Source organism: Amphiura filiformis, chromosome 4, assembly GCF_039555335.1.
Source record: "Amphiura filiformis chromosome 4, Afil_fr2py, whole genome shotgun sequence".
Lineage (NCBI taxonomy): Eukaryota > Metazoa > Echinodermata > Ophiuroidea > Amphilepidida > Amphiuridae > Amphiura > Amphiura filiformis.
The window spans coordinates 80,075,860-80,095,498 of NC_092631.1; the positions used below are offsets into that span (position 1 = coordinate 80,075,860).

Here is a 19,639-nt window from a genome sequence, read left to right on the forward strand (position 1 = left end):
ACGGTCCAATTCCTTCAAAGAAAGGAAATTGCGAACCAGAAATATTTTATGTAGTCAATGTACTACTACCTGCCAGTAGTGTCGGAGAAGATCTAGAATACGTCAAAGAGCATAGAGCGTACTTCTTCCAAGAAAGGAATATTCTTCTGTCGGTTTGCTGAAGTCTGGTTCATGAAACAACACATCTGTCAAGATAAGTGGAAACAGGGGAACAACGGCAACGCAGTCATGTTTCTTGAAAATTGTGTGAAAGGTGAAAATAGCACCGTTTTGGAGATAGAGAACGGCACAAGGAGTTAAGTGTTTGGCGAATTGCGCGTGGAGTTAAGTGTGGAGAAAGCAGCGCCATTTCTGAGCGAGGATTTTATACGCAAAGGATTTTACGCATATGATTATAACTGCCTTCTTCAGTGGATCTTCGCAGGACAAGTGAACCAGGATATGCATCAAGAACATTGAGAACAAAAACCTTTCAATCAACTACAAGATGAAGGCTGCCGGATAAGTAACTTTGCTAGATGAGTGTATATGTATGATATATTTTACTTTCAAATAAAGACTTAGATATTGTTAACTTAATTAATCAGTGTGTTTTGTTGTGCATTCTAAAGTGAATTTGGGATAAAGGTGTTTTTGGCCTTGCGTCATTAGTACACGACTCGTAACACAGTAGATTTCACCATGTTCACTAGCGACATTATCTTCAATAGATAGCAAGGGTTTGCTATCAAAGTTATATTCGGTAGAAATTAACGACGTCATTGAGAAATATCAGAAAGAAAATGAGAGCAAGGAGAGCAAAGTCTAGATGAAGATAGTTTACATGAAGAAGTTGAAAATGATGAAGAAGATAACAAAGCGACATCCAGAAACAATAACAGACCAAATCAGTTAATTGCAATTCATAGTAATATGATATTTTATCTTATCAGTATACATTATTAAAAAGGTATAGTACCTCATACAAATTTTGATATTTGCATATTATTGCATAATTATTAATTATGAAATTTGCTTATGATTGAAAGTTATAAAGAGTACGACAGAGTCCCCCACCCCGAATAACAGTTTACTGTATTAAAACAGTTGACTTTTTTTTATTTCCTTAGCAGTGAAAGCAATATGCGTTGCTGGTGCGACTGCGCAGTAAAGTAAAAACATCTTCAGAGCGACAAAGCGGCAAGCGGCAGGAAAGTATGAAATCAGCCTAATCACAATAATAATGCATCAAAATTTGCCTTTCAAAAACAACATCAACACTTGACAAGGATTCCCTTAAGTGCCCACGCATATAACATCCAAAGCTTTAATCAGCTTGCTACAGTTTGGTCTTCTGTAGTAATCCTAGTAATTTGGATGGTTCCTGTAAAGAAAACACAATATCAGAAACATAATTGTAGTATTTTCATATTAATAGTAAGGATACAAGTAGAGTTTCTTCCACTGATTCGGAGACATGCCGCAAAATAAGGCCAAACGGCTTGAAATATAATGCTGTGTCGGACATAATCCTTGAACAGAGCAAAAGTTCCAAGTCAGCAAAAACATCTGTATCCGGATCCAGCGATGCTGACGTCTTCATCAGTGCTCCGGCCCCAGGTCTTTAGAGTAGAAATACTCGAAGACTCGGGAATCGGGTTTAATCATTTTCACAAACTGGGCTGTTTTGTCAAAACAAACATGTTGCTGGAACTCAGTGGTTTTCTTGTTAAATTATGTATGTGCCAAACCATCAAGTTAAAATAGATCAACTTCATGCTCTTGGGTGGGGTATGAACGTTTGGACAGTATTTTTGTGGGACATGAGAGCACATCAGACATATCGAATTGAATTCTGAATACGAAGAATGTCCTCTTGATATCAAATATCAAATTTTAATAACTTGTATCATATCGTGAGAATTAAAAAAATCAAAATTATTTGATATCAGGACATTCTTCGTATTCAGAATGCAATTCGATATGTCTGATGTGCTCTCATGACCCACAAAAATAATATCCAAACGTTTATACCAGAGCCCGCCTTAAGCCATCTTGAAATATTTATTTCTAACTAACATGTGCCCTCATTTGACCCACCCCTTAATTATATTGTTACTATTGTATGTTATAATCAAACGAACCTTGGTAGCCTGTTGGCAGTAGTCAGGTAACTTGAAGTATTTATCAGGATCACCAATACCTAGTTCAAAATTCATATTCCCACTCGTTGAAACTACGTCTTCTGTTATGGAAAAGAAAATATGATATGGAAATTGATATTATTTGACATGCCCGACGATATTGACTACCCGTGTCATATTAATAATTTAGAGTTTCTCTGCAGTGAAATTTTCATTTATATTTAACCTGGCAAGCGTAGACATTTGTTGTAAAATATTTTCGAATCCAAATTGGAGAGCGCTTCGCAACTTTAAAAATAAAATAAACGTTTTTACCTCGGCGAGAGATTTGAGACCATTTTGATTAAAATCAGTGCATTTTCAAATATCAGAGCATTTTAAATTCAGTTAAGTTCGGTATTATTTGGAATCTTGGAGCCCAAAATGTATCCTTTGACCCTTTTAGTATTTACTCGAGAACTGTATAGACTGAGACTGGAGGCAGGTTAAACAATATTTTTCGAATCCTTATGACGAGGGGAATACGTTGGTTTAGCTTTTAACCAGATTTGACCAACTTTGTAATTGTACCCACTACTGGATAAGTGGCCATTTTTAATTTTTTGCAAATTAGGCCTCTTTCCCCAAAAGGGATTTTTAATAGGACTTTATCCTACGCAATATGTTATGATGTTCTGGGGACTTGGGCTTCAAGGGTCCAAATTGAAAAATGATCTGATATTTGAAAAATTGTAGTCATGGTAGTGAAAGAAGTGAAAGACACTTACTTTGTAATTACTTTGAAGTTTAGTATTGAACAACAGAACTAGCTACAAGAAGTACAACACGGGGCTATTCCATACACTCCTATGTAAGACATGACCTTAATCTCCACACAGGGAGTGTGATTTACAAATAGGGTAATCTGATGAATGTGACTCCATTTGAAATCTACACCCCCTGTGTGAAAGATTAAGATCATGGGAGCGTGAATTTCAAATAGGGTTACCCGAATGGGTGACTCCTGACTCGATCCATTTGAAATCTACACCCCCTGTGTGAAAGATTAAGATCATGGGAGCGTGAATTTCAAATAGGGTTACCCGAATGGGTGACTCCTGACTCGATACATTTGAAATCTACACCCCCTGTGTGAAAGATTAAGATCATGGGAGCGTGAATTTCAAATAGGGTTACCCGAATGGGTGACTCCTGACTCGATCCATTTGAAATCTACACCCCCTGTGTGAACTTGGGTAAGGCCATGTCTTGCATAGGGGTGTATGTATTACAACTGGACTATTCCATTATAAGATTAACACCTACCTGTGACCCCTCCAGCTGTAACCTTCCCAGAGAAACTTCCACCAATAGGAACACAGCCATTATCAGTGTCTACAGACATGCTGGCTGTGCCAGTGACCTGCCAATCGGTCTGGTTAATAGCCTGGTTAAACACCCATATGTCAAAATACACGCCCTTATTGCCAAGGTAATTTTTGCCAACGTAAGTTGCATTCTCTGTTTTGAAAAATAGAAATATATTTTGTTAAAATTATTGTGCATCATTTCATTAGACACAATATTTGAGGACTAGTCTAGTGGGAGAAGTGTCCAAGACTTATATAGTAGGCCTACGCCTAGCGTCTTTACCATTTTTAGTATTGGTCACAAACATTGAGCACTTGCCATCAAATACCAAAATTTCTTGTTTACCTGGTATGCATCTGGAATTCAAGAAGTCAGTCGCTGGTTTTTGTACACATTGTTTCTTGATAGGATCAATTTCCCATGACAGTTTCTGTATCAGGAATAAAAAAAACTAGACATGTACATAACTGTGGTCTAAGACCACGAACACAGCCGTTGTGTGACCCTTCATGACCTTTGACCCCAAAATCTCTGAATACCCCATTGACATTGGCGAATGTCAATGCATGTGTGCACGTGGCATCACTCTGGTATATGTTATTTGTGCCCGAAGAGGCATTTTGCAGGAATTTTGTTTTAGACCGGAAGTGACCCCTTAATAACCTTTGACCCCAAATAAAAAATTACCACGCATACACTGGGTAATAACAATTCATGTATAAACATACCGTTACAATGCTATGTTTTTTCTTGGTTAATAAAAATGTTTGAAGGTATTTCATTTTATACCGGAAGTGACCCCTTAATGACCTTTGACCCAAAATCTGTGAGGACCCCACAGGCACTGGGTATTAACAATGCATGTGTGCAAGTGACATCAGTCTCCTGTGTAATTTGTGGGAGAAGAAGCATTTTAAAGGTATTTCGTTTTATTCCGGAAGTGACCCCTTAATGACATTTGACCCCAATTAAAAAAATACCACATATACATTGGATAACCACAATTCATTAATGAACATACCGTTACTGGCCCATGTTTTTCTTAGCAAATAAAAATTTTTTTGAAGGTTTTTCGTTTTATACCGGAAATGACCCCTTAATGACCTTTGACCCCAAATCTGTGAGGACCCCATAGACACTGGGTAACAACAATGCATGTGTGCAAGTGGCCTTAGTCTCCTATGTAATTTGTGGGAGAAGAAGTATTTTAAAGGTGTTTCGTTTTATTCCGGAAGTGACCCCTTAATGACCTTTGACCCCAATTAAAAAAATACCACATATACATTGGATAACTACAATTCATTTATGAACATACCGTTACTGGCCCATGTTTTTCTTAGCAAATAAAATTTTTTGAAGGTTTTCGTTTTATACCGGAAATGACCCCTTAATGACCTTTGACCACAAATCTGTGAGGACCCCATAGACACTGGGTAATAACAATGCAGGTGTGCAAGTGGCGTCACTGTCCTACGTAAAAATTTTTTTTTAAAGAACTATTGAGAGAGGGCACTGTATACGTATACCGTTATTTTTAATACTAATCTTTGCCACCCCCCCCCCCTTTTGACGTACCAAAAAACTTTGCCCTTTGTTTTTATTACATGCCAAAAAATCTTTGCCCTTCCCCTCTTTACAAATGTAAGATTTTAGGGAACCAGAATTTAAAACCTTGAATTGTCTTATCATAATTATAATGTGAGCGCAGCGAGCAAGAAATTCTGCATAATTTGAACATGTTTCTAAAGTTTTCCTACACCTAGGGCGTAATATAGATACGGTGCCCAAAAATGCTTTCCCTCGCCCTTTTTTTTTTTTTTTTTTTGACCTGCCAACAAATCTTTACCCCCTCCCTATAATTCACCACCCCGGGGTACACATAATTATTGCACCACCCCTCAAGCAGACAGTGGTATCCGGGAGTGATATATATTGATCCAGATTGAATGAATTGAAAATAACAATGGGCTATTCCAGATAAAGTATGCACACCCCCCATAGAGGATATGGAAACTTGATGCTCTAAAAATCTGGAAATCCTCACACTAAGAGCAAAAAAAGTCTGGAAATCCAGATAGCAACTGTGTTCAAGGTGGTTGAGGAAAAAGATTTTGATCAGGAAAAAAACTGGATTTCCATTAGCCATCCCAAAAAAAATTCTGGAATTCCAGCAATGAGGAGCAAAAAAGTCTGGAAATCCAGTTAACAATATTGTGTTCAAGGGGGTTGAGGAATAAGATTTTGATCGAAAAAAAAAAACTGGATTTCCATTAGCCACCCCAAAAATTTCTGGAAATCCAGGAGTAAGGAGCAAAAAATACTGGAATTCCGGATTTCTACCAAAAACTTATAAAAGTGTTGCAAAATGCAAAAAAATAATTGAAATTCCAATTAGCCATAGAGGAATTGTGTTTAAGATGACCAAGAAAAACATTGAAAGCATTATAAAATGGGGGAGGAACCTGTAATTCCAATAGGGTATAGCTAAAAAACTGTTAAAAACAGTCCTGATTTCAGTTTGCGTATGAATGTGTATCCGATCGTCTATAAAGTGACCCAAAAATAAAACAAATTAACGAAACAGCCACCAAAATATATGAATTTCCTGGATTTTAAAGCAATTTTGGATTAAAATTTAGCTTATTTGGTATCAAAAAATGTTCCAAGTTTTTATTAGCCTATAAAAATTGAGCCAATATTCCCAATTTTGAGAAAAGTCTGAAATCCCTCCCCCCTTTTTGTAAATGAAAACAAGTTCACTTGTTATGAGCAGAGAGAAGATCTCTGGTAGGAGTGATGAGTTGCAAGACCTATTGGGGTTCACTGACCTTTTAGGGCCTACATTTAACAAGTTCAACAAAAGTCAATACTATTACGTAATTGTTCATGGTACATGGCACACACACACAAAGGGAAAATCAATATTGTATTTCTTGGTCATAAACCTTGCCTCCTGTTTATGTTTCCTATCATCTGTTTTAAAATTTACTGGTGCGCTTTTAGAATATTTTAGGATAGCTGAGACCCGGAGCTGAGAGAACTTTCTTAATTCTGTGTATTAAAAAAATACAAATCTACCTATCGTGGCTTGGGGTTTTAATAACAGGCTTGATTTCCGAAGTTGATTGGTTTTCAATGATGGATACATATTTTAAGTTTAGCATGATCAGTTTTTGTTATTTAGTTAGGTTTTATAAAATGTTACAAAAAAATAAAAAATAAATAATAATAATAGTATTAAAGGCTACGAAAAAACCCTTCTATACGGGCCCAACAGTGACAGCTCGTGACCTGAATTTGTGTTTTTGAGAATTGTTTTAAAACATTTATTTATTTCGTGATTCTAGCATCCTCTTTTTATGACATTTTTCAGTGGATATCCACGTAAAAAGCTTATTCCCAAAATGTCAGTTGATGCATGATACATTACAATGCTCCATAAATAAAGATCAATGTTGTAATTTGTCAAATTTGACGATATTTTTGCTAAAAACGAATTATTCAGCAATTTTTGGTACATAAACATTTAATATGTAGCCAGAGGTTTCCAGTTTTGAAAAAAGTGGGGGGATGTGGCTTCAGATTTGGATGATATTTTAGGGTAATTTTAGCCTCCCCTAAAAAAAAAAGCACACAAAACAAACCACCCGACCCTACTTGAACTTTCATCCGCCCGTACAATATGGCATGGTTTCTTCGTCGCCTAAAATACTTTTAGATTAATAAATAACATGACACAAAAAACTGAAATTTTGACAATAATAGTTTTTTCCTGATCATTTTAATGTACATTTTGACCAAGTATCAGCAAATTCATATAGCGATGAAATACAAAGATTACACATAACTATATAACATTTGAAAGAGGGACTCTAAAATTTAATATACATTTAAAAATCCAAAAGCAAAAATCAAGAAGTGCATATTAAAATTAATTTATATTAAAAAAATACAAATCTACCTATCGTGGCTTGGGGTTTTAATAACAGGCTTGATTTCCGGAGTTGATTGGTTTTCAATGATGGATACATATTTTAAGTTTAGCATGATCAGTTTTTGTTATTTAGTTAGGTTTTATAAAATGTTACAAAAAAATAAAAAATAATAATAATAGTATTAAAGGCTACGAAAAAACCCTTCTATACGGGCCCAACAGTGACAGCTCGTGACCTGAATTTGTGTTTTTGAGAATTGTTTTAAAACATTTATTTATTTCGTGCTTCTAGCATCCTCTTTTTATGACATTTTTCAGTGGATATCCACGTAAAAAGCTTATTCCCAAAATGTCAGTTGATGCATGATACATTACAATGCTCCATAAATAAAGATCAGTGTTGTAATTTGTCAAATTTGACGATATTTTTGCTAAAAACGAATTATTCAGCAATTTTTGTTTTTTTTTCATTTAATATGTAGCCAGAGGTTTCCAGTTTTGAAAAAAGTGGGGGGATGTGGCTTCAGATTTGGATGATATTTTAGGGTAATTTTAGCCTCCCCCTAAAAAAAAAAAGCACACAAAACAAACCACCCGACCCTACTTGAACTTTCATCCGCCCGTACAATATGGCATGGTTTCTTCGTCGCCTAAAATACTTTTAGATTAATAAATAACATGACACAAAAACCTGAAATTTTGACAATAATAGTTTTTTCCTGATCATTTTAATGTACATTTTGACCAAGTATCAGCAAATTCATATAGCGATGAAATACAAAGATTACACATAACTATATAACATTTGAAAGAGGGACTCTAAAATTTAATATACATTTAAAAATCCAAAAGCAAAAATCAAGAAGTGCATATTAAAATTAATTTATATTAAATGAAAAATCCGGACATTGATTTTGGTTTTTTTTACATGTTTTGTATCTGTACAATGCCACATTACAAACCAAATGTCAGACGAATCCGTCTCTTTGATAGCATTTAAAAAGGGACTATGAATCCAATATCATATTAAAATTCTCATCAATATTAACTGTATACTAGCTAAAAGTAAAACTACTGTTCTTTGAATGGTACAAAATGCAGATGTTCAATCGAAATATAGACCTGTCCGGAATTTTTAGGTTGGTAAGGGAGTGTTCATAAATACTTTGGTGGGGGGTTGGAAAATATTGGGGGGGGTCAAAAATAATTTGGTCCTAAAAAGGGGGATCGGGGGGATCAATAAAAAAATCAGTTCTTAATAGGGGGTCAAAATATTTGAGGGTAAAATTCCGGGGTAAAATGTACGAGAAGGCATGTACATTCCAAAAATTGAATGTTAAATATTCAATTTTGTAATTCCAAGCTACATGTACAAATCAACAAAATGTGCGCACTTTACAATTTGTGTGTAAGACTATGACTCCAATGAGTAATAACTCCAAACGGTAATTTTTAGCTCTAGTTAATGACCATAGGGTAGATCCCAGTGGTGGGGATAAATCTCCCCAATATTTTGTTAGGGGCAATGGTCCATACAATCATCCCCCCAATGTTGACGCCTGTATATGGATTTCTAACCAAAATTAACCCCATATTTGGTTATTTTAAAATAAAAGTGCCAATTTTTTTGCGCTTCGTGCAAATTAATTCCAGTTTTGTACTATATTTTACCAGTTTAGCTTCAATATGGCAAATTTTTTTGCGCGCTTTGTGCGCATTTGTACCATAAACTTATTTTGTCAGCAAAAGGTGCTGGATTCACTTGACTTCAAGAAATTTTCACCAACCCATATGTCAAAAAGAAATCTATGCCACTGTTATTAATGATGTATATTTTTGGCTTCTTTTTTAAGACATGAAGGGGGAATCAAACAAATTTTAGACCATAAAAGGGGGGGGGGTAAAAAAATCCGCCCTTTTTTAGGGGGGGTCAAAAATTGTTGACGTCCGAGGTTCCAACTTTTCCAAACCCCCACCAAAGTATTTATGAACACTCCCTGATGTATATGAAACAAATAAATATCCACATCATTACCATTTGTTTCCCAATTTCAAAACAAGTTATGTTTTAGAAAAGGAAAACAAAACATGTATACAAGAACAAAATAAATCACAATTTAGACCAAAAACTATGTTTTTGACATTCGTTCATGATCTTTTCATTTTACCTGGCTGACATTTCTGAAAAGTGACGTGGGCTGAGATACTCATACTTGAGTTGAAAAATGCATTTTTTTGTGATTCAGTTATTTTGTGTATTACGAAACCCAACAATATGATGGGTTGGGGGAAATGGCGATTTTTGCTGACAAGGTTGTTGAATTAAGATTAATTACGGGATATTTTTATGCTGTTACTTGTGAAAAATATTATGGAGCCTGACACATTATACACAAAATAATATTTATATAATTATTGATCAAGTTTCAGCTTGTATGGATTTTGGCGTTTTTGTCCTAAAATTTCAGAATTCTGCACACATTGACTGCAGAAATAAAATCCACAAAACTTTTCAGTTCAGTTTACTATTTGATGCATATTAACCCAATAACATTTAAATTTTGTTGTGAAAAAAATTACCTGGACTGTTGATCTTGTGCCATGTCGGCCATGTTTTTTGGCAAATTCTAAAAGCATGATGATTTCAGTGCCTCGATTTGAAAAAAAATAAATTGATATGTTATTGACCTATAAAGTGCCATTTCATAAAAAAAAAACTTTGACACTTTCACAAATATGCATATGTATGAAAAGGTAAATATATACTTACAGGCTGAGTCAAAAAGAAGTAAACTCATGTTTGAGGGGCTGTAACTCGAGATCTGTAAGGAATCTGCTAAAAATGAAAATACCACTGGAAAGAGCAAATTCTACTCGTCTAAATAAAAAAATAGCTGCACACGGTTTCACTTCCCAAGTTAAGGGATGGGTTTATGTGTGTAAATGGAGGAGAAATGGGAGGATTTTGGCATGTTTGCTGTGATTGTTTGCCTAGCAATATTGATCACAAGTACACAATTGATGGTGCATATCAAGGACCAAACTCTATAGTTTTATATTTGAGCACGATCACTTCTGTAAGGTCATGGGAAATTATGTAAATCGGCTTTTATATTTGATGTTGCATATCGGCTCACGCACTTTTTTTGGTACCCAGTATTTCACAAAGTCCCTGTACTCTGATGACCCTATGACTTTTTGCTGGTATGTTGAGCACTTTAAACAATTAATTATAGTACTTACCTCCTACTTTAGGAACATGCGTATGCCTTAATGTATGTCGACCATGTCAACAACCCAGTGTAGTTTTACATGGTTGGAAAAGTCTATTTCCTTTCGCTATTTTGCCAATCATAATTCATAAATTGTCCAACTTTTTGACAAAAAGAGTTTTGCAACTATTCCGCCAGCAAGGAAACACAAATTTATGTGTATCCAGTGCGTCCTTTACGTTTAAATAGTTCAGTTTATTGTCAAGTTGTGCCTCTATACGCCATATTTACGGAATTGATGATACGAGCTGATACGGAATTTTTGAACCCAAATTTCTTGAAAATATACATTACCTTTTTAACTTCTCGCCACGAAATTGGATTCATAAGAAGGTCAAATACAAGCCTTCCATTATGGCTGGTATCATCATCTCGATTGGTGTCTTGTGTTAGTATTATTCCATATTTTGCTGGTAGAAGATCAATGAAACCCTCCATAATTCACGACTACTGTCACTTGTGTTATAAACTCGATGTGTTTACTATATTGTCGCTCGGGTCCGCGACTAATCGCAGGTACCGGTCTATCATTAGCTATTCTATACACTTTTCAATAGCCTTATTGTGATGTGTGGGAGTTTTAAAAGCCGAGCCATGAACAAAATATAATGCGAGCACCCGGGGCCATCAACTTTAGAGGTGACGGTATGTGCCTGTCAATATATGCCCCTCTTTTGAAGCCGACTATACCCGATGACCAGGCACCTTCAGTTTTCAAAATATTATACCCAATGACCCCTTTTTCATTTTGATTGTACATAATGACCCTTTTTTTATTATAGAAAAAAACCCCAACGTTTTGTACTGATATGCGCCTACTTCGCGACGCTAGGCACATATAGGCCTACCCATCAATTCTAAAGTTGAGTGCCCCGGGGCGAGCGCATACTGCGGGCCAATGAACAATGAGATAGTGGCTTTTCTGATATCGCTTTGAGGAACTGTTGAAGTATAAATCAGCCAACGAGTAGGTGTGTCCAAATTGCACATCTTGAATTGAGACCAAGACATGCTGTTATTTCAATTGTTATACCGTTCCGGTTGGTTTATTACCTACCATTGCCTACGAGATGCAGTTCTAAGGTGACAGAGGGACAGGTCTGCAATTCGATTCCACAACCATTCATACCTTTCATCTGTTTTATTGTATTATCGTGCGAATTGCTCCGTGGTACCTTACGGGTACCTGAATTTTATTTGAATGAAGATGACTCTATACAGTATATGCAATAAACCAACCAGAACAGTATAACAATTGAAATAATAGGCAGTTCTAAGATAGGTTAAGAAGAATATAACGTCACAATTCTGTATTATTATTCAAGGTTGTAACGTGTGTCTATGCTGTCATGTAGGCCTACCTGGCAACAGACACGCCCCAGTACAAACAGATGAAATTTGTAGAAAAGCGTGATTATGACAAAAACATTAAAAAATGATACTTTGAGGGATTGTTTTTTTAATTTTTGTATGGCAGATCATACATACACATGTGCTGAGGTCAAAAAGGTAAAAATTTTGTTTTTGACCCCTGACTCACCTGTCATTCCAAACAACCCCTTAAGTAGGGGCCTATCTATTATATTGATTGGTAAGGCGCGATATTCAAATGCAAATAAAGTTCTGTGGCAGGCGTAGTAGTTTCGATCAATAATTCCTACATGTTAAAGGGCTCTCGATATGAATTTTACCTCATTGCACTACATTATAATAAAACTGGCCAAATAACAACATGGCACCACAATTTACCGCACGGGAGCCCACGTTTCTGTCGACGAAGTATCATGAAATTAAGAGTCCCACTGAAGTTCAGCGTCTTTTTCGTCTCCAATTTCCTACAGCTAACCGGGTTTCATGTAAGGGAGCAGTATATAAGAATGTGAACAAGCTCAATGTGCATGGGACGTTAAGGAACAGACAGCCGGAAGCTTCAGGCAGACCACGAACTGCTAGATCACATGTGAACATTGCTAGAGTTAGACATGCGTTACAGCAAGACCAAAGATCAGCTCAATCCTTTACCCAACATTCCCCAATCAAACTTCTGCCGGATCGTTCGTAAAGACTTGAATTGGTATCCCTACAAAATATAGTACCGTCATGGACCTTGTTGAATATTAATTGAAAGCAAAAGTTGTCTTTTCAACAATAAATCCTGTTAGCACTTTGATGATTCGTCGAAATTGAAATGGATGAAAATCAATCAGCCGTGTGCAGCTACAAAAATGACTGGTTGTATTCAAATGAGTATAACTTTAGTTTGCTGTGAGCAATTGCAACAAATCTTTTCTTTATTTAGACGTGTAGAATTTGCTCTTTCCAGTGGTATTTTCATTTTTAGCAGATTCCTTACAGATTTCGAGTTACAGCCCCTCAAACATGAGTTTACTTCTTTTTGACTCAGCTTGTATGTCAATAAAAATTCAAAAAAAGTCATACATTAAAATGCGTAAAAGACAGTCCCAATTTGCAACAAAATTTCACAGAAAGTCCTAATGTCTACTGCAGTGGGGCTCATATGGATCACTAGATGTATAATTATGACAAACACTCATTGGCTTTGGAAGATTTTTAACATGGGGGTGGGACTGACAATTTAAAAAATATTTTGTGGGACATTCTGGGGGTGCCCGAGTGGGGTTTTCTCCCCCCCCCCCCCCTTGGAGTCAGAAAATTTTGCAAAATATAGGTCACAAACACCCATTTTCACTCTATTTTGTCACAATTTTTAAATTTCACCTAGGATTATTTGGGGGGGGGGGGGGCTGAAAGGTATTCCAGAGACTCCCAGACCCTAGTTCCTAAGCCTATGACACTGCTTTTATAAAAACTTGGAAAATAACAAAGCCATTTGGAGCAATTTGGAACTAGTAATTCAAGACTGGAGGTTTCATATATGTGGCATGTATACGGGCGTTGAAACTTTAAAAAGTAACAGTCCCCAAAGAATTTAATAAGCTTTTTGACAGTCCCCAAACAGGGAATTCCCTTTTAACAAAGGAGCACCTGCGTAGTACCAAGGTAAGCCCCATCGGCGTGACATGATCCCACTCCAAAAAAATCTTTAAAAAGTAACAGTCCCCAAAGAATTTATATAATAAACTTTTTGACAGTCCCCAATCAGGGAATTCCCTTTTAACAAAGGAGCACCTGCGTAGTACTAAGGTAAGCACCACCATCGGCGTGACATGATCGGACTCGTTCTACTTGCTGTGGCTTCATGTATTTATCATGTAGCCTGTATATAATATATTTATTTCATTCCAATACAGGTATATTTAATATAAAAACGACATTTGAGGCTTTAGGTATTTTAGTCTCCGCTCAAACCAAAGTAAGAAAGTTTGAATTCTTACGTACATCCATTGACAATAGGCTACAACAAATCAACAATATTCGAGTTTAAAGGTAGAAAAAACAGATCTAGGCCTCAAGAAAGAAAGAACAGGATTAAATAAAGAATAATTAAGGACATAAAGATAGAACTTTGCCCTAATTAATTTTTAGCAAAAACTGAAGCAAGAAGCTGAGTTTCACAATCCAATCCTTTCATGTTCGAAATGTGTGCTGCCGACAGAGTATGCTTCCCTTTGCGTGGTTCAGTTCATGGACCTAAAACTCGGTTTAACAAAATATTGCTATGCATTGAGAAAGCAACATGATTACCTCGTTCCCTTCATGCAAGGCCTAAAAAATTGTTTGATTGGCGTAACATGACAAAAATAGGTTAGGTCGGTCGGCAATTAAAAAAAAATTACATACATTTAAAGCTGTAAATTGCGTAAATTGGAACTTTTTAAAATTTGTTTTTAAATTTCAATTTTTTAAAAAAAAAAAAAAAAAAGTCTAGGGTCAGGCCTATTTTTAAGGTGGGTCGGGTTACACCAATCAAACAATTTTTAGGCCTAAGTAACTATTGCAAAATGGGGCCGTAAAATAAACATCGACATAAAATTAATCTTGATGTGACAAAATTATTTTAATAAATTGTGACCAGTTTTCCTAAATGAATATGGTTTAATATAAGTTATCAGAACAATGGGAAACAGTCATGGCAATTTGAAGCAGAAAAGACCTTAGAAAATAACATGGAATTTCCGACTTTTTTGGTGGTCAACTGATAAAATTCCAACTTTTATTTTATTTTATTTTTATTTGTGTAATTTTAGAAACCCTCTATGGAGTTCCAGATTTTTTGGTAGTCAACTGAAAAATTCCAACTTTTTAATTTAATTTAATTTTTATTTGTGTAATTTTAGAAACCCTCTATACCCTCTATGGAATTCCAGACTTTTTTGGTTGTCAATAACAATTCCATCTTTTTACTGGTGTAATTCCAGACTTTTATTGCTATTCCAACTTTTTATTGGGCATTTTTAAAAACCCACTATACCTCTGTGGAATTCCAGATTTTTTGGTTAGTCAATTGAAAAATGTTTCTTCCTCAAGTATGTTTTGGAATACATTTTATTTGCCCTCTAGGGGTGCATGTTTTATCTGGAATAGCCCCCCCCCCCCAGCTTGCCAAAAAAAAATATCAGCCCCAGTAATCGCGGGTCATATCATCAAAAAGTCACCTAATTATTTCCTTAGCTATTAGTTTCAGTGGGATACTATACCTACTGAAGATCGCGTGCACCAATGTTGAAAAGTCACCCCTTTCTCCCTTTATGGAATGTTCAGGGAAATGTGGAAACTGACAATGCAATGAAAATCTCCAAATTTCGACCAATTGGGCTGCTATTGAATCGCGGGCTTAGCAACCCCCTTTGAACCAAACGATAAAATCCAGTAGCCCTACAACTCTTTTCTAAAACTTTTCTTGGCATAGGGACTACAATGAATGAACATAGGCCTATCGATTTACGCACGAAATCTGGGCTATAAATAATAATAGACTTTTTTTTAAAACATGTTTAGCCAGTGGCTCGGGATGGAACCGAAAGAATTTTGGTAGGCCCCAAGCTGAGACGAATTCGTCTCAGCCCTCAAGTAGCCTACCATAGGGCCCAAATAGGCCCTAATTTAAGGTAAATTAATTTTAGGGTAAATTTCACAATTTAAGGTGAAATATATAATTCGTAAAATTCATCATATGAAGTACATGCCAATTTCAAAACCTTCTGTGCCCCTCCCGCACCCACCACCTTAGCGTTTCGTGCCTTGGCCAGCTGCTAGTAATCCAAAGTACATAAAAGTGTTTTGAAAATTAAATGAGTAAAAGAATCCTATATTGGTAACATCAGATTCAGTTTTTGAGAGAATAAATGTCAAAAAAAATTTTGTTGGGTGACCACATTAACCTACAAAAAAAACCCCATTTCGGAGTGAACTCTAAGAAAATTGATGTTTTAATTAGTACTGAAAAAGGTATTGTGTAAAAATCTGAATTTCATGACGTCAAAGGTCAAAGCTGGAAGTCCTGTCGGGGGGGGGGGGGGGGGGCTGGATTTCTTACTCCTCTATGGGTCTCGTTTTTAAGGAGCTCAATTGCTCCAGAGCTCCTACAGCTCTCCTTAACAGCATCACAGGAGTGTGATTTGTAGAGCCCCTTAGAAATTAAGATCTGCTTAATATTACTTGAAAAGCATGTTGTACAGTAGGGGAAAAAAATGGAATTCCAGTCCATAATTATGTAAAAAAAAACCGGATTTCCGATATCCTCTATGGGTCCCACATTTGTTTATTGTGTGTTGACTTAAAATTAGCTGGAAATCCTGGTTCAGTAGGGGAAAAGACTGGAATTCCTGTCCATAATTTTGTAAAAAAACCTCGACATCCGATATCCTCTATGGGTCCCACGGTTGGTAAATTGTGTAATGACTTAAAATTACCTGGAAATCCTGTGTACAGTAGGGAAAAAAACTGGAATTCCAGTCCATAATAATGTAAAAAAAACCTGGAAATCCGAGTTCCTCTATGGGGGGTGGGCATGATTTATCTGGAATAGCCCAATGTACGTTAAACATTGATTAATCTGACTGTAGTATAAGACAAAATAATGCAGAGATCACGCAAAATAAAGTGAAAATAAATGTATATAAAAAAATCGACTATGGCATAGTCTAGTGTCTCACATGTATACCGAGCGACATGCATGCGAATAGATTTTGTACACAAACCTGTTCAATTTGGCACAGAAACATTGGCCAAAACAACTTTCAAAATCACTTTGTCTTTAATTATTTCAGATTTAGGTTCAGACATGTTTACTAGAAATTCACAGAAAATTGGATGACGATACGCTTTTTACTATCACTTTTATTTGGGAAAATCTCGCCTGGTGAAATTCGATCACACACTTCGTTCACCTGTGTAAAAGCGAATATGGAAAGGTTTTCTTCCATTTCCATTTTCTGTACTTATTTACAAGAAGTGCAACATGGGATAGTGAGGAAATATACATCAGTGAACGTAGAACACATCCAGATCCCCAGTTCCAGATCTTATAAAATATATTCAGCTAGTCTATTCTCAAAATGAAAAATATCTTATAATTTGTTGCTCCCTCAGTTTCGTAGGAACAGGCCGCCTTACCTTCTTCATGTCAGTTATTACTTTATAACTCTGGACGTCTTGTCCTGTAAAGAATGTCCTATTACCATATGCTCCGAATCGGTTATTTGTGTAGTCGAATGCACTGTATTGTGCCTCGTAGAAAGCCACTGGGATTTTCTGCTCTTCAATAAAGCTGGCTATTGTGGAACCTGTAAAACAAAAGTAATTATTTTAATACAGCTTCTACAACTGTAAAAGTCAAATTTTAATATTTGGCCAATATTTGTAAATAAGGGCTAAAAGATGCGCTGCATGAAGCCCCATCAAACTCTCAAAAAGATACTGGTCCACCCAAAGGACAAGAGAGACATGCTTAAGACATGCAATTGCATTCATGAGATCGGCCAAAATTGCGTCCTTAGTTATGTTGGTCAGAGATCTCGTTTGTTCGGGATTAGGCTTGCGGAACATCAAGCGGAGGTTAAGAAAGCGAATGAGAAAAGTTCACTCGGTCACAACGAAGGGCATCAGAACAAGAACAAACAAAGTCAGCCATATCTGATCATGTCGCTAGGGCAAATAATCTCCGTCAACTGGGAGGACTCCAAGATACTTGGCAAAGAGCATGTCAGAAGATCCAGAGAAGTACGAGAAGCGATGGAGATCAGAAAGAGGAGGACAAAACCATGAATGGAGAGGAAGGCACTTATTTCCGAAGTCACGTATATGACCCACTTTTAAAGTCTGGAGACAAGACCAATCACAACCGGAAGTCAGTTTCCCGGGAAAGTGGATCAGATGGTCACATCTGATGAAGTCCTCCGACGTGTAGGACGAAATATTAGGTAAAAACTTACTGGTTTTGTCAAGCGAAAATTGCTAATTGATATGTTTTACAAACCTGATAAATCTGTTCACTGAAATATATAATTCTGTTTTGCCAAATTAAATATGTTATTTTTAATCATTACATTAAGAAAATCTGATAACCATTTCATTTGGAGACTGGGGGGAATTTGATATCTCTAACGGGACTAGCAGAAACTTTTGGCATATCATATCCCCTTGTGTGAGTCTCGGGACTATCCTTAGTCTCGCTATATACGGATCGAGCATGGGTATCGGGCCAGACAATAGCGATATTATAATCAGCGCAAATGACCGAACATAAATAATTATGATAAAAATCAAAAGCCTACTTTTTTTAGTTTGATGTCAAAATCGCGTCGAACTTACCTTGAAAAATTGTAAACTGATCAGGATAACAACATTTCTTTGGCTCTGCTGCCTGGGTTATCGCCGTCGCTGTGATAACGACTACAACTATGAAACGTATGTGAAGCATGGTTTGTGGGTAACGAGAGAACACTGGCGACTAGCAATCACACAATCTACAAGAGGTTGCACGTATGGAGACTGAGCATGTATGGCCTTATATAGTTTCTCCGGGATAGTTTGTCACCTGACAACTTTATACAAAATTCAATTGGTCGTCTGTTTCACATACTGTCCTATTACGAAAGGCTGCCTTTTGTGGTTATTTATTGTTATCATCTATTTTGTGATGAGATCATTACACTGTTAAATCAACTTTATGTACTAATTTTATTTTAATGTACAATATTACAAGCTCATGTCCATTCTTGAAAGAGAGAAACATGCTCCAATATCAAATAACAATATGAAATACAACAAAGAAAATAAAAATCACGCAGCCTTTTGAGATACGAGAGTATGTGACGCGGACTGCGAATTACCTCAAAAGCACGAGAATTTTGTTTCCCAACATTAATAATATCTTTCAGAGTTAATAAAGGGTGTCTCAAACCCAGGACCAGCCCTAAAACACAGTCTTTGTATCGGGCATCGAATGAGAATTTTTCATTTCTTATTTCTTGATCCAAGGCCCGGATCCAAGGGATATATGAAGAGCAATTTTTTTAATTTGATGTGTTGGGAGTGGCTTTTCTTTTGCACGTTCTTTTCCTTTTCTTCTATTTTGTTTCTTTGCGAGGCTCTCCATAAAGACCAACATGCTTAGGCCATATTTGCTTGAGTCTGGTCTCATCAGGGCCCAAGTGTGTGTGGGTCAGCTGGTTCAAATGATTATCACAACATATATTATGCCAGGGCCTATTGACTCAAAACAACATTTAATTTCAATGTCTTAATCATGTTAAACGAGTCGATTTTTGACATCTTAATCCCAGATCTTGTGTTGTGGAAGTTCAGTTAAAGATATTGTTATCTTATCATGTTGAAAATTCAAGTTCACTTCAAATACTCGATTACATCATGGAAACTTAACTATTGTACCCGGATAACTATGATATAGACCCAGTTACAGACTATACTTCATGTAAGCTGTTTGGAACACCCTATTGAGGGTTGAGAAACAGAAAACAAAACTCTCAATTAAAACCATTCACCCTCGATATATTTAGAAATCAAACAATTAATCA

The 19,639-nt window shown here is 36.2% G+C and overlaps 1 protein-coding gene across 1 annotated transcript; it reads right to left on the reverse strand.

The window, feature by feature from the left end:
- Positions 1–953: 953 nt before the first annotated feature.
- Positions 954–18,596, reverse strand: LOC140151485 (development-specific protein LVN1.2-like). The gene is made up of 6 exons (XM_072173837.1): positions 18,414–18,596; positions 17,217–17,386; positions 3,819–3,903; positions 3,429–3,623; positions 2,124–2,224; positions 954–1,363 (listed from the first exon to the last, which is right to left on the reverse strand). The coding sequence occupies exons 1-6, from the start codon at positions 18,520–18,522 to the stop codon at positions 1,319–1,321; spliced, it is 705 nt and encodes a 234-aa protein (XP_072029938.1). The 5' UTR covers positions 18,523–18,596; the 3' UTR covers positions 954–1,318.
- Positions 18,597–19,639: the final 1,043 nt, after the last annotated feature.

Coding starts and splice junctions, on each gene's coding strand:
- LOC140151485 (XM_072173837.1), bottom strand. CDS start 18,522: ATGCTTCACATACGTTTCATAGTTGTAGTCGTTATCACAGCGACGGCG. Junction 17,387..18,413: donor TCAGTTTACAATTTTTCAAG/GTAAGTTCGACG, acceptor TTTGTTTTACAG/GTTCCACAATAGCCAGCTTT. Junction 2,225..3,428: donor TACAGCTGGAGGGGTCACAG/GTAGGTGTTAAT, acceptor TTTCCATAACAG/AAGACGTAGTTTCAACGAGT.